Source organism: Fonsecaea pedrosoi (assembly GCF_000835455.1).
Source record: "Fonsecaea pedrosoi CBS 271.37 unplaced genomic scaffold supercont1.1, whole genome shotgun sequence".
Lineage (NCBI taxonomy): Eukaryota > Fungi > Ascomycota > Eurotiomycetes > Chaetothyriales > Herpotrichiellaceae > Fonsecaea > Fonsecaea pedrosoi.
In genome coordinates this window covers 2695734-2710279 of record NW_013550615.1, presented here as the reverse complement: position 1 = coordinate 2710279, position 14546 = coordinate 2695734, and the positions used below count along the sequence as shown (strand labels likewise).

Genomic DNA, 14546 nt, shown 5'->3' with positions numbered 1-14546 from the left:
GCGAGGACGAGGTATGGTGACATAGCCCGGTATTTATCCTAGAGTCCAGAAAATCTGGGAGTTACAAGTACCAGCCGGCACGACGAATATAGCAAGATCGTAATACACTTGGTCTTTGAAATCAATGAGGCGTATAGAAGCCACTGAAGGCTCGAGCGAGGCTCGTAACCCCACAGCCAATCAGCAGACAGTAGCGTCAGAGGATAACTAACACACAGGTCCCGATAAGGGTTAAGCTTGCGAAGTCTTGGCATTGCTCACAATCGATTTTCTATCCTCGACGCTCGCAACTCGCCGACTTCTTGGTCTTTTCATTCCTCAACCCGTTTCTTGCGCAGTGCCTCACCATAAGAATCTACAAAATTCTTCTGGAAGACTGTCTTCATCATGTCGAAAATTACAGTCGGTAAGTTTCATATCCAATCCTTCATCCGTGCACGTCCCTGCAATCCCTGCGGCGCAATAGCGCACCAAGCAACCTGGATTGGACATAATTTCGCTGACGGCAGTTTTTCTTGCCTCTCTACAGCCGGAGTGCGCGTGAACGTCCAACAACTTCTCGACTACTCTCTCAACGAGAAGAAGCGAAACTTTCTAGAAACGGTCGAACTCCAGATCGGCCTCAAGAACTATGATCCCCAGCGTGACAAGCGTTTCTCGGGAACCATCAAGTTGCCCACCGTCCCCCGACCGAACATGACAATCTGGTATGTGCGAGACACGTCCCCGGGGGGAGAAGACAGAAAAATGAGATATTCGACACTGGTTGTATGTGAAATTACTGCGAAGATGAGACTGACAAGAGACGAATGTACAGTGTCCTTGGTGACCAACACGACATTGACCGAGCGAAGCACCTGGGCGTCGACGCCATGTCGTCGGACGACCTGAAGAAGCTGAACAAGAACAAGAAGCTGATCAAGAAGCTGGCGCGCAAATACGACGCCTTCCTGGCCTCGGACTCGCTGATCAAGCAGATCCCCCGTCTCCTGGGCCCCGGTCTCTCCAAGGCCGGCAAGTTCCCCACGCCCATCTCGCACAACGAGGACCTCTCGGCCAAGATCGTCGAGGTCAAGTCGACCATCAAGTTCCAGCTCAAGAAGGTGCTGTGCATGGGTGTCGCCGTCGGCAACGTCGGCATGACCGAGGACGAGCTGATCAGCAACATCATGTTGGCCATCAACTACCTCGTCAGCTTGTTGAAGAAGGGGTGGCAGAACGTCGGCAGCTTGACCATCAAGGCCAGCATGAGCCCGCCCAAGAGACTGTACTAGACAGGACCCCGTCTTATTCATCTGGTCGGCTCAGTGGGTTGGGTACTGGTTAGGATTCTCTCCCAGGTTCCGCTCCGCCTGAAGCGCTGCGCCTCAATAGATAGCTAGTCGAGATATCGCTGCAAGTTTCCTTCGAAAATGTATGGGCGAGAACGGAGGAAGGAACCTGCTTATTTAGACCTTGCAGTCGTCTCGTACGAAGTCATGTGAATGCCAATGAAACATTCGGTGGAAAAGATGAAGTACAACACTTCCATAAAAGAAAACCTTGACGAGCAGCGTATCGCAAGTCCAAGTCAGGTGGTGACAGATGGATCATGACTCACCGAGGGCAGCAGACACGGTAATAGCGCCGCTCGTTCCCAGCAGCAAGTAGTTCACTCTATTTCTCCAGAGGCGGTGTTCACTTCATGCCCTCCATCAGATCCGTCTTGTCTAGAATCATGTCCCTCAGGCCACACTCGTCCCTCAACCTCTGCCACTCGGCACCATGCTCCTCACCCCATCGGCTCTCCTCCTGGAATCCCCAGGCCAGAGCCAGGCGGTCGAAAAACCGCCTCTCGTCTTCCCTCAGCCACCGACTGCTCAAATGCGTGCCCGGCCGCCACACGACCCGCTGCATTTGATCGTTGTAGGTCGTGACGGCCACGAAGCCAATGGTACTGAGCGTCCCGATGTACGCCACGGCGCCCGCGATGGCAGTGTATTTGGCCATCTCGACATCCATCGTGTTTTGCCAGTGCGAGACCCAGTCCGCGCCGGCGTATGCGATCAAGGGTGTCGCGCCAATGATCAGGCCGGGTACACTCCCTCGACGGAGGGCCTTGTTCGCACGAAACGCTGGTGCGCCCACTGTTGTATCGATAATTGCCAGAGCTAGCGGGAGATTCTTTTTCAGGATGGCGGATTCGAGGGCTGCTTCAGCGAGGTCGAGCGGGACCGCGTACTTGGGCAGTTTCGGCCACGGACTCGAGTACTTGACCGGCTTGCTGCCGGCGGCGGGGATCTGCTTCGTGGCGTAGAGGTGGAAGATTTCGGGCAGGTACTCGGGTCTCCCCAACAAACACAGGATGCGCACGTACATCTGGAGCATGTCTTCTGTGATGTAGACCTTGGGGTCACGGAGGAGGTCATACGCGAGCTGGGAGACTCGCTTTGCGGCATCTTCGCGGAAGGAGAGGGACATTTGCGTGTTGTCAGAGATAGTAGAGGAGTCGATTGCAACACCGACAGTGTGCAGTCCGGATGCTCTGTCTTCGGCGAGATCTCGAAGTAACGCATCTCCAATTTCCTTGCCTTGTGTGGTTGTCCTTACCATCTCTTCTGGCATCTTGCCCGTCTCCCCGTGCACCAGCACACCTGCGAACTCGTACATATCCATCAATGATTCGAGGACATCGTCTTTGTCGGCTGCCGCATCGCTCGACTGTATCTGTGCGACGAATTTGCGGAATTCCTGGAGCCTGCGGGCAGGATCGAGATTCTTTGACGAGGTTTCGGTCGAGGTACCACTGCTGACCTCTGCCTGTGCATTTCGCCTTGACGCTAGAGAGTCGCTGCTCTTGCTGCCGCCGTCTGTTGAGGACTCTGCCGTTGAAGGAGAGGCAGTAGCTTTTCTTGTCAATGGCACGGATATGCGCCTGCGCGGTTTGGGGAGGACGGGTTCCTGCTTTGGGGGATTCGCGACTTGTGAGATGAATTGTCGTCGGTTAGATTGCACTGCAGAAAGCTTCTGGCACGAGCGGCAGACGAAGCCAGCTCGACGTGGAAATATGGTCGCCATGATCCCGGTTAATTCAAATAAATCCTGAGCAAGGAAGAGGGTATGGGTATGTCCCTGCCTTGTATTGAAATTCGCGAGGGCGGGAAGCTTCTCGGTTAACTTTTAAAGTTGGAAGACCATCTCTTCAACGACACTTGCCTGTCGTGGCTTGCACTGAATGATGATTGGACATCTCGAACGACATACGAACGCAACAAGGCAATTGTATCGAGCTCCTCACCAACAAAGATATATCTTGCGACTGCTAGAGTAGTAGTAGTGCCCGATCAGAGACAATAACAAACATCTACGCCAAATGTGTTACCTACAACCACCTTTCATAGCCAGAATACTCGCAAAAGTCCCCTTCCTGACATGGTTAACTGGCTCTCCTTTGGAAGATCTTGTTGAAGTTGAAGTTGCGCAAATGCAAAGTTCTTGATGCTCTGACCAACACAGAATCACTTGATTGTCGATGAGCCGACTTGGGCACTCGCACACTAGGCATCCCGACACAATTCTAGAAGCTCGGTGACGTTGATCAGGTCGAGCAGGTTAACCTGATTGTGTAGTACTAAGTAGGCGTCTTCTGCAGATGGCGTCTCATACAAGATCTGGCTCAAGGCTCAACGGAGAAACTGCCAGTCGAGAAATGCAGCGCTCTGACATAAAGAACCTACCTAGATCTGCACGTGTAGCTGACTCACGTGAAGTCCCCAGAAATCAGGTTGTCCTGCAAACCGATCATCGTGAACGCTCGAGACTCAGGAAGCATGATCAAAGATGCCATTTGATCAAGCCTCTTCTGGTTTGGAGATCGCACCGCGAGCAGTTCGAAAACCCCGAACACTCACAAATGGTTGTCTGATCTTGTGTCTGTAACAAAAACTGCCCGGAGTCCAGCCTGAGCCGATGCCAAACAGTAGGCTGAATGAAATGAAGGCCGGAAGAAGGAGTTAGTGATTTTGCATCTGGGATACTCACGCCAAGTAGAGGTACTAACACTTCGGATGTGAAGGGCACACAGCCAATTCCGAAACCCCATTAAAAAAAAAAGAGGTTCTTCTTTTTTGGTTACTTCCTGGACTTGAATACCATATCCCCTCTGGGAGGACTCCAAAAAAACTCCCATATGGGAGAAAACTGTAGCCCGTAGTGCGATGGGCACAGTTTTTTTTTTTTTGGTGTAGTTTCCTGGACTTGAAGCCCTTCTCTCCTCTCGCAGCGGTTCCCTCCTGCTCGTCCTCCTCCTCTTTCTTCCTCCGTGAGCGCTCAACCCCATTATATACCCTCCCCCTTCTCTCGCTATGAGCCTTGATTTGTTGTTGTTAACAATGCAGATTGCAACTATCAATTCCTGGTGGCAGGCCGCCAGAACCGCCATCACCACCATTGGTGGAAGTATGTAAACCAAGGCGGTTGTTTCAAAACCCTTACTCGGTGTATTTACAGATTGATGTAGGCCAGATCTGACAATGTTGCAAGGAATTTCGCGTTTGTAACTAATAACACTGTTTAAAATAAAAGTGGTCAGAGGACTGACATGTGACAGGGACGAGTAGTGAAGGTTGGGCGAACAGAGTGAAGGAGAAGTTTGGAACAGAGGGTGAAGTCCTTTGGTTCCGGGGAGGGGGGGAGGGGCGAGGCTGCATATATATTTATGGTAAGGCTGTGATCCGTACCCCAAGAACTTCCGGTTCGCCGACATTCGCCCCCGATCATCAACAACGCAATCCTGCCACCAATCATTGAGTCTGCCAACAACTTTGGCATCCGCTTGAAGCTCCATCCATCTTCTAGTGTACAATAATTATCCTCACGTTGCCCATTTGAGGCTTGCAAAGTCCCCACGACGCGTATGGACGCCACACTCGACCAGAATGCTATACAAAGCAAAGCCTCTTCAGTTCTTTGTCCCACGCATTGACAACACATACATAATTGTCGACACGCAAGAGATCGTTCCCCGCCCAATTTCAATCTGCAAGTATCCTCTGCAACGTACTGGATTATTATCACGTTGGGGTATTACTATCTACAGGCTCTTGACCTCCCTGAACTAATGAATATACAATACTGCAAGACAGATATGCGATGATAAAAGCACTGGTTGTTGTTACATATTCGATCCAATGTGATGTTATGAGATGGCTAACCCAGCAGCCCGGTATTTTTTTTCATTAAATGACTCCATGAAAAGCAGAATTCATCACTTCATGATGCCATGTATATGACAGTTGTTACACCACAGTCGCCTGCTTCGCTAGCCCTCAATCGCCGTCTTTGACATCATCCCCGAATTTAACCACAACAACCCTGGCCTCTCCGTGTGTCATGTCCACGTCCTCGTCTCCTTTTCGAGGTCCGACGATCCGCCAGATCCTCCTCTGTGATCGGTAACCCATGCTCACCACCACCACATGGCCCACGTACAGCATGACGGCAATCCAACCCAGGATGATTCTTGCAATGCTAACTTCATGAATGCCGTACATAAAGTGTCCCCGCACTTGCACGGGGCAGACGGCCTGGCTGGATATCTTCTGGTTGAAAATGGGGAGTTCGCAGTGCATCCAGAAGGAGAGGGAGGTGATCCAGCCACAAACGAGGAGGGAGGAAGTGGCAAGCAGGGCGATGTAGGCCTGGCGAAGGGAGAGCAGCCGAGGGGTGTTGTGGTGGATGACGAGCTCCAGGGCGAGGTGGATCAGAGAAAGACCCGGGACGGTAAGAGCATAAAACAGAAGAGCAGTTTCGGGCTGGGTTTCAGCTGCACGAATTGACGCAGCACTTGTCGTGGGCGCTGTGTTGGACAGCGAGATGGACGCATCGGGTGTCGTCTCCCGTTTGCCGAATATCGAAGAATTGGCTTCAGCGTCGGCGTCCGTAGCCAGACGGTCCGCGATGTCTGTATGGGGCTTCGCCACACAATAGGCGTAGATGGCCGCCAGGATCAACGTGCTGAAAGCGAAGACAAGAAGGATTGGTAGCAGCACGGTCCGGAATTTGTGCAGTCGGTACAAGACTGGGTTGCGAGGTCGTGGAGGAAGTGTTTGGCCCACGTCTGTGGCAGAGTGAGACTGCTGGTTGGAGATCAGGAAGGCCCCATTGCCTGAGCTCTTTCGACGAGGATTGAATCTCATTGTTGGAACGGGGTGGTTGTTGTCGTGATTGGGATTAGAGATTATAATGGTCTTCTTGTTCGGGTTGTTGTGTGGCGTCCAGCGCAAAAAGTCCCAAAGCCTTTTTCAAAAGGGTGAGATATAGATGTTTGCTATCCCCAGCACCGCCCACAAAAAGTTAGGAACAGGATTATAAAACCAAGAGGGACAAACAAGGAGATGGAATGCAATAATACCACAACAACAAGAAGAAAAACAGGCGAACACGAAGCGCGAGGTACGAGGGCATATCTACATATGTCGCTCCAGGCTCGCCCAACCTTTTGTTCTCTTGCACATGTATGTCCTCGACGGTGGTCAGCGGTAGATGCCACAGACATCGTGGGCTGGGCCAAGGACTCTGGCTTCGCTGATTGAACAGGTCAGAGGTCCGCCTTGTGAGGAGCAAGGTACAACCTCGTCCAGTGCATGGACGTGGCCATGCGCAAGTTGAGAACTCAGGTAGGCGAGGTCGGTGGAGGGCCGTGGGCCGAACTATTCTTATCCTTTGGGGGGAACAGAGCCTCAGCAGACGAGAAGCATCGACAGCCAATGAATCGGGAAGGCATCGTGGAAGACTCGACACGGAAGGCGTCATCGACCATCTGCGTGGCGGATGGCGGCTATTTGTGGCAGAGACCAAAGGGGGTTGTTGGGGGTTGTTTCGCATATACAAGATTCAAGAGAAAGGGGACGTTTCATGTTTTGCCGCCGAGCGTCAATTGGCCCCATGGATTATGAATGAGCGTTTCAGTTTCAATCGAGTTTGGTACGAGAATAGAATTTCGAGTACCGAGCAGAAGTGTCATAGCAGTTCCATGTTCGAGATACAAAGATGCTCGATCTACCCGGCTCATCAGTATACAAGACAGATGTGCCTGGTTGTTTTAGAGTCTATACAAGGCCTATATGGTATGTACGAAGAGATCATTTTCCGGCCACACTCCTCCATCTTACTCACAGCGACGAATCAAAACTTGCCGCAACAACACACATCTCACACATCTTCTACTCGTATATACTGAATGTATACTGTGTGTGTACAAAGATGGACAACCAAGTCTTCCACCGTCGCTTTGAAGGAGGGGGTTTCACCGACATCATTTTCCGGTGGAATCATGAATATCTCGGCACAAATCCCGGCAAACTGACCTCTGGGCCTTAACGATCTTAAGCTTCCCTCGGCTTCCCATTCTGTTCCTCCTTCTCTTCCCAGCTTAGCACCTGGACAGTGGTCAACACGTACTTCGCACCCTGCATACACCCGCGCTCAAAGCACGTAACGACAAACGCGGAACAGAACCTCGAGGCCGCACGGATGTTCGGCATCCATTTTACCCTTTTCTGCACTTCTTCATCGACGACATGCGTGCATGCCCCCCAATCTCTAGGGGGTCTTCGTACAACTAGAGAGCCTGCCGGTGGGTGTCCAATGACTCCTTTCGCCCTCAGGGTCACTCCTGGCGCCCTGTTCGAATAACAGATCTTTATCTGTCTATAGGCGGGGGACCTCGGTGCCCTGCGTATCCATACCGCTGATGGCAATTATCCATCCCCACTTCCATCCATAACGATATCCGGTGCCTCGATTCATGGAGAGGGAAGATGGCCCTTGTTTCCACTTTTTTTTCCCCCGTGTCTTGCCTCGCAAGATGTACTGTCTGCTTTCAAATCATTTCACCGTCTTGATTTGTCCTGCATTGGGAAGCTCTGCTGTGTGTTGCAAGTCTTGGTCAAGGACTCGTTGTTGCGGCTCGATTCGTGAAGAGATCTCAGCATTGCTCTCGAACCGATCGCTGTGTTCGTAGTCATTCCCCGAGCGAGACCTCGCAGGATTCTCCTTGGCTGCAACAGCCCACCGCTTTTCTTCGATCATGAGCTCTTCGACCATCCTCGAAGATGACACGGAGGAGAAACACTTGTCGGCCTCGAGGCCAGAGATAATCCGAATCCAGTCGAACGTGGAAAAGGCTATTGACGCAGAGGCAAATGTGAACATCACACCCGCTTCAGATCAGACACCTTTGGGCGATGGAGATCGTGTCGACCCGGGGCCCCCTCCAAATGGTGGCTTTACTGCGTGGATGCAAGTGGTCGGCTCCTTCTTCCTCTTCTTCAATTCCTGGTATGCCATGACCCCGGGTCTCTAAGTGATATATGTGTGTGCTCTTTGAAATTGACCTGAAGGGCCAGGGGTACTGTCAATGCCTTTGGCGTTTTCCAAACATATTACGAGACGAACCCGCTCTGGCATGCTTCACCCAGCGATATCTCGTGGATCGGATCCATTCAAGCCTTCCTGCTGTTGCTCGTCGGGCTGGTGTCAGGTCCCTTGTACGATTCGGGGTACTTTCGCGAGCTGATCACGATCGGGGCGATTCTCGTGCCCCTAGGGTTCATGATGACCTCGCTGGCCAAGGAGTATTGGCAGACAATGCTGGCCCAGGCATTCTGCGTCGGCGTCGGCAACGGGTGCGTCTTCGTCCCCTCGGTCGCCATCCTCCCCCAGTACTTCTCCTCGCGCAAGGCGCTGGCCAACGGGCTCGCCGCGTCCGGCTCGAGCCTGGGCGGTCTGATCTACCCGATCGTGTTCCGGCGCATGCAGCAGGAGGTCGGGTTTGCGTGGGCGACGCGCACCATCGGCTTCATCTCGTTGGTGACGGTGTGGTTCTCGGTGCTGGTGATGAAGCCGCGTGTCCTGCCCAAGCAGAGGCGGCCGCTGACCGACCTCGCCGCGTTCAGGGAGCTGCCGTATGTGCTCTTCTGCGTCAGCATGTTCTTCGGCTTCGTCGGCCTGTACGGACCTCTCTACTACATCGGTCCATACGCGATCCAGAACCACATCACGGGCGAAAACCTGGGCTTCTACCTGCTCCCCATCATCAACGCGGCCAGCATCCTCGGCCGTATCATCCCGAATATCTTCGCCGACAGGATCGGCCCCTTGAACGTGCTGGTCCCTTGCGCCACCATCGCGGCCGTGCTGGCTCTGGCGTGGATCGGCATCAAGTCCCTCGGCGGCCTCCTGGCCTTTGCCCTCATCTACGGCTTCTTCAGCGGCGGTTTCGTCTCGCTGCCCCCGGTTGCCATCGTCACCCTGACGCACGACATGAGCAAGATCGGCACCCGCATGGGCCAGTGTTTCTTCATCAGCGCCTTTGGCCTCCTCGTCGGCACCCCGGTCTCTGGCGCCATCCTCAAGGGCACCGGCGAGTGGTTGGGCGTGCAGCTTTGGAGCGGCGCCGCCATCCTCGTCACCGGAGCTTTGATGCTCTGGGCCCGTGTGTCCGTCGCCGGCTGGGCTCCTTTGAAACGTGCATGAATGGGCTTTTTTTCCCCCCTCGCTTACTCTCACACAGACAAACACTCTCGCCGAGCCTCAAACCCGCCGAGGAACGGATGAGCTCACCACTCCCGTTTTGACGATATCACACGCCAACGAGCTTGGCTAGCCAGCTATATAGCTAGCTTTGTTTAGTTGTGCGTGCATGTATATATGTCTTCAAGAGACCAACAAATCCAGTTCAGGCTCGGCGGCTAGAGCTGCAACGCTGCTCACATCTATAGCAGCCCTCCAAAGATATATGCATACATGTACGCATGCACGCATTCATGGCCAGACAGACAACCCCTGTCGGGATTACCTAGTATCTTCAGCCCGCTTCAGACACGCATCTGATGACTCTCACAGCCTGCCAATATCAAGCGGGAGTGTCCTCCCGTATTCACCATTGCCCCTTTTTTTTGTCAAAGGAGAACTCGATCTCTCTTTTTTCACACACAACGCTGCTGCAGTCAGTGCGGCTATATCGTGAGCGGATCACCTCGCGACATACGAGTAAAGGGGAACCCAGCCTGTTTGGGTTTTTCGGGGAAAGGCGGACCTGGAGCGAAGAAGGGAGAGGGGGAGTTAGTTATGTCTCTGGCGCCCAACCAGTCGGCCAGCTGACGAACGAATGAATTAATCCCAGCCCAGGCAGGCAGGCAGGCAGGCAGGCAGGCCAGGAATTCTTGTACCGGGTGCCAGGTCCCAAGTCCCAAGTACCAGGAACCGACGAACACGGCGAAGTGAAAGAGACAACTGAGCACCGGATGGGAGTTTGTGAGGATGGTGGTTGGGTGGGTGGGTGGACGGACGAGCAGATGAGCAAACAAGGAAACGAGCAAACAGAGCTCACGTCGTAAGTGCTGTCACAGTCACAGTCAGTCGCAGGCGCAGGCGAAGACTTCGCAGTCCGCGTAAATCGTCGATACTAACAGGCAAAACAAGTCGAGGGAGGACACGACTACAGGAGAAGCGATGTAGGTAGAAGGTCAAAAACAGACACACTTCTACTCAGTGGTTCAGCTTCTACAACTCATTACTTATTCCTGGCACATGAAAAGCTCATGTCTGATTTTCCGTTCCTTGATCTGTTGTACATCTACGCCTTGCTGTATAGCTGACCAGCTGCCGTGTATCTCACTTCTGACACATTTACCACGCGTGCACATCCACCAGATTCAACCAATTAACCACCCCCATGGCCTTGACCAGATTGCCCTTCAGGTCCAGGTGAACGCCGTCGTATTTGGACGATTGCACGCTCATGTTCCAGGTGCCCATGGCCTCGACGCCTCTCTTGGCGGCTTCGTTACGCACGCTCTCCTCAAAGATCATCAGGGCCTTGTCGCCCTGACTGACCAGCCACTCATCCGGTTTCCTGACGCCCGCGGCGTTGGGCGTGATGAAGAGGCGCGGCCAGATGGAGTGGGCGTGTCGTTTGTTCACTGCCGACAGGTACGGGGCTTGGAGGAGCGTGTGGTCCAGAATGCCGTCCAGCCAGTTCATCGTGGCTTGGAGGTCGAGGTCGTTCCATAGACCGTGGCCGAAGATGAATGCATAGGGTTTGCCGGGTTTGGTGGGCAACAGCAGGTCCTTGTACCGGTTGACTTCCTCATTGTCGAGAGGAAACCGGAGCATCATCTCGATGACCAGGTCTATGGGGCTCTCGCTCGGACAGGCTAAGCTCGACAGGTCGTGCTCGAGGACCGACGAGGTGGAGAATATTCCCTGTACAGAACACGATTTAACGTCCATCTGGTGGTTGCAAAAGCATTCACGCCTGTTTTGAAAATCCACGTGTCAGTAAAACCAGGTTCCTTCACACGTCCAACTGAGCTGTGAAGACGAGCCTGCACTTACAGTTCCTGGTCATCAAAGTTCCAATTCGTCACTGCTCCGTATCCGAGATCTTTGCGCAGAAGCACATTCAACGCTCCCACTACGTGTCTCATCATGCTGTCACCCACAACAATGACCTTTTCGAATCGAGAGAAAATCTCGCAGACCTCTTCTGTAGTGAACCAGCGCATATCGCACCCGAGTGGAATAAAGGGTCGATTGAAACCGATCCTTCCACCGCCCGAGAAGGCCTGTAAGAAGTCCTTCCGTGTAGCACACAAGGGAGAAAAGGCAGAGTGCAAGTCGAGAGAGGAAATTTGGCATTCGCTGTGATTTCGCCAGGCGTAGTTTTGAAAGGTGTCGATTGTGTCTGGTGCTCGGTAGGTGGAGTTTTCTGGCGGCTCAAAAGCCGGGAGGGAGGCGGTGGCTGGATTGTAGCCGAATTCGACATTGATACATGCAGAGAGACCAAGGAATCGACCGGACTGTAGTCGTATTGTCAGTAAACGCTTTGAACGCAGCCTCTCAAACCTGCTAAACATACCAACAAGCCGTAATGAGTCAACTTGCATAGGAAGAACCAGGCCACGAAGAAGAGTAGGAGGAGCTGGATGAAGCGGCGCTTGAGCAGCACGCGCAGAGGCACCGGACGAAACTCCATCCTGACCTCGCCGGCTTCGAGGTCGTTGACGTTAGGAGAAGGTGGAGGAGAGGAGCCGGTGATGGTGTCAGGGCGGCAGCGACGCCGCAGGGTTGATGGGCCGGAAAAACTATCCGCCGGTCAGTTTCTGGCTTGTGCCAGGCGGTCGACAACGATGTATATGGATTCACTCACCTCATCGTGTTGTGATGATGACGGAGAAGGATCGGAAGATTGTTATTCCGAGGACATGATGTAGGGCAACTGCCTTGGGAAGCCCATCACTCAGGGTGAGGCAGACGCCATGCACTGTCACCGTCTCCATTGTCCTTGCCAGAGTGCTGTCACAACGGACGTCACATTCAATATCAGCTTTGAATGAGTTGTCCGTCCAGTCTCCAGTCGCAGACTTCACCATCACTCCAGTGCCCATGGCATCGTCCTTAGATCAAACGGTATCATTCTCTTGCCAACCCCCGGGCACTCTTCCCCAACAACTCCTGGTGCAACTGATTTGCGTCCAGAATGCTCGCAGTCATCAAAGGATACGTGGGGTGTTGAATGTGCACAAAACTCTTCATTATTTCATTTTCACCACTTCATGATTTCAATCACACGCGAGTGGATAGCCAACCTCCAGAAATCGGCTGCAAGGGCTCCTGAAGGAGCGGTAGAGTCTTTTGCCTCCGCAGTTCAACCTGTAGATTCTCCTCATCCCATCTCCTCCTTTCGGTTCGAGCCTTTTCAAGCTGTTGCGTTCTGCCCAGACCGAGCCCGAAGAGGCCCTTGCCGCTCTCAATTTCTTGTTCCTTCTTGGCCGCAAGTCGTGCCATCTGTTGAGACATAGCTTTCCAGTTCTGAAGTCCGGTTTCCAAACACTCGCGACATCGATCCCTTCCATCTTGCTCCTTTTGTTCGTCCATTACCCACATAATCGCTTCGGCGGCCTCGACGCTGTCTCTAGTCCAGCTGAGGCCTTTTGCTCGCTCGCTATCACTTGTGGCAAAAAGGATCTCACCGATATATGTCATGAGTCCTACTTCTTCGCAAGCTTCCTTCAATGTGTGATATGGCCTTTCGTTGCCTGTAGCCGGAGGTGGAGGATATGGCCTCTCAACCAGTAAATCTTTCAGAGCATACACATAAGACAGCCAGCCTTCATCCTTCTCAACTTTGACTCTTGATGGCGCAATGGCCGGGCCAAGAGGAGATGCAGGCAGAGTCTTTCTCGCTCGGAGGACGCTGAGAAATATCGGGAGGGCCTTCTTGACGTTCCCGTCTTTGACATGATGAACTCCAAAGGCAGTGCTGACTCGCAGGATGTTTTCGCTCACGGCATCTTCTCGCCCTTTGAGAATCATTCCCGTCTGCGTGTCAATCACGTCTGCGATTCCCGTCGGCAAACCCGTTTGAGCAATCTCTGCGGCTTTGACGTACAGGCCCTCAGCTGCAGCGTTATTTCCCTTGAAATCACACCAATCGGCATAGGCAAGAGCTGCCTCCAATCGTTGCCGCGTATCAAACCCAACAGTGTTCAAGATCTTCTCGTAGAAAACAGATGGAGGTGGGAAAGCGTCTTCCACTTCTTCCGCAGGCGGTGGACTGATATGGCCATGCTTCCTGTCATATGGGAGTGGCTTTGGGCGTGGATTGCTAGGTGAAGGAATGCTTTCCCAGGGATACACCCGACCTCCTTCATCGCCTTTCAGCTTGCACATGCCCTCTAGGTGTTCAGCTACACGTGCAGCACCCATCAGAGCTTCGTGATACCCTCGCCGCCACGGCTCGCTCTTCGCATTCACGTTGAACCCCTCAGCTGTGCCCGCAGGTGACGACTCCGTTTCCGTGTGCTTGATGAGGAACTGCCCGTCCACCTTTTCATTCTCCAGCCGCTCGAGGACGTTCAGATATAACCGACCAGCTTTTGCCCAATCCGTCAGGATCTGGTTCACCTTGGCGCCGTCTGCAAGCTCGGTAAATTTTGCCTCGCGCATACACCACCGACTCCAAAACGACCAATCTCCGGGAGTGGGATAGTCCCGTTCCAACTTCGTGTGCACCATGCCCATCGACAGAACGGTAAGCAGGAGAGCCGCGGGCCAGAGGTAGGCATTGATGCGGACGTAGCGCCAGAATTGTTCCTTCCAGCGTTGTTTGCGTTCGGTGGAGATGAATCGTCCGACGGACTTTTGGAGCGCGTTGCCGCGAGAGGACGGATACAGAAAGGGAAGCTGCGGGCGCAGAATCGGTCGTGCCACCACTAACAACGAGGTTTTGTGTGCGAAAAACCTCGGCCGCGGAGGTCTGGGGGAGAAGAAATCGTGGGTTCGAATGCTATGCCGATACGTTCTCGAGGTGTGGCGAGCGGTCGGCACGGCAAGCTTTGAGAACGCCATGATGGCCAGTGATACTCAATCGGCGCCAGGGCCGTCGAGAACAGAGTGAGGTATGCCTCTGTCCCCAAGAGGTTGTGTTCAAGACTTAATTGCGAGTGCGATGTCTTGTCTGCTCTCCGCAGGAACTGAGGAGTTGTCGATCTCGGTGGATC

General features: G+C 53.3%; 6 protein-coding genes across 6 annotated transcripts; 2 read left to right on the top strand and 4 right to left on the bottom strand.

Annotated features, from left to right (window-relative positions):
* Positions 1-387: 387 nt before the first annotated feature.
* On the top strand, positions 388-1274 carry Z517_00980 (60S ribosomal protein L10a; the record flags this gene model as incomplete). Its single annotated transcript, XM_013433942.1, has 3 exons — positions 388-406; positions 530-707; positions 818-1274. The coding sequence occupies 3 exons, from the start codon at positions 388-390 to the stop codon at positions 1272-1274; spliced, it is 654 nt and encodes a 217-aa protein (XP_013289396.1).
* Positions 1275-1677: 403 nt separating this feature from the next.
* On the bottom strand, positions 1678-3057 carry Z517_00979 (uncharacterized protein; the record flags this gene model as incomplete). Its single annotated transcript, XM_013433941.1, has 1 exon — positions 1678-3057. One exon carries the CDS (start codon positions 3055-3057, stop codon positions 1678-1680), a length of 1380 nt encoding a protein of 459 aa, XP_013289395.1.
* Positions 3058-5306: 2249 nt separating this feature from the next.
* Z517_00978 (uncharacterized protein) lies at positions 5307-6176 on the bottom strand (the record flags this gene model as incomplete). Its single annotated transcript, XM_013433940.1, has 1 exon — positions 5307-6176. One exon carries the CDS (start codon positions 6174-6176, stop codon positions 5307-5309), a length of 870 nt encoding a protein of 289 aa, XP_013289394.1.
* A 1892-nt stretch (positions 6177-8068) lies between these two features.
* On the top strand, positions 8069-9516 carry Z517_00977 (uncharacterized protein; the record flags this gene model as incomplete). The annotated part of the gene is made up of 2 exons (XM_013433939.1): positions 8069-8319; positions 8388-9516. The coding sequence occupies 2 exons, from the start codon at positions 8069-8071 to the stop codon at positions 9514-9516; spliced, it is 1380 nt and encodes a 459-aa protein (XP_013289393.1).
* Positions 9517-10671: 1155 nt separating this feature from the next.
* Z517_00976 (uncharacterized protein) lies at positions 10672-12019 on the bottom strand (the record flags this gene model as incomplete). Its single annotated transcript, XM_013433938.1, has 3 exons — positions 10672-11299; positions 11380-11843; positions 11903-12019. The coding sequence occupies 3 exons, from the start codon at positions 12017-12019 to the stop codon at positions 10672-10674; spliced, it is 1209 nt and encodes a 402-aa protein (XP_013289392.1).
* Positions 12020-12609: 590 nt separating this feature from the next.
* Positions 12610-14394, bottom strand: Z517_00975 (uncharacterized protein; the record flags this gene model as incomplete). Its single annotated transcript, XM_013433937.1, has 1 exon — positions 12610-14394. The coding sequence occupies one exon, from the start codon at positions 14392-14394 to the stop codon at positions 12610-12612; it is 1785 nt and encodes a 594-aa protein (XP_013289391.1).
* Positions 14395-14546: the final 152 nt, after the last annotated feature.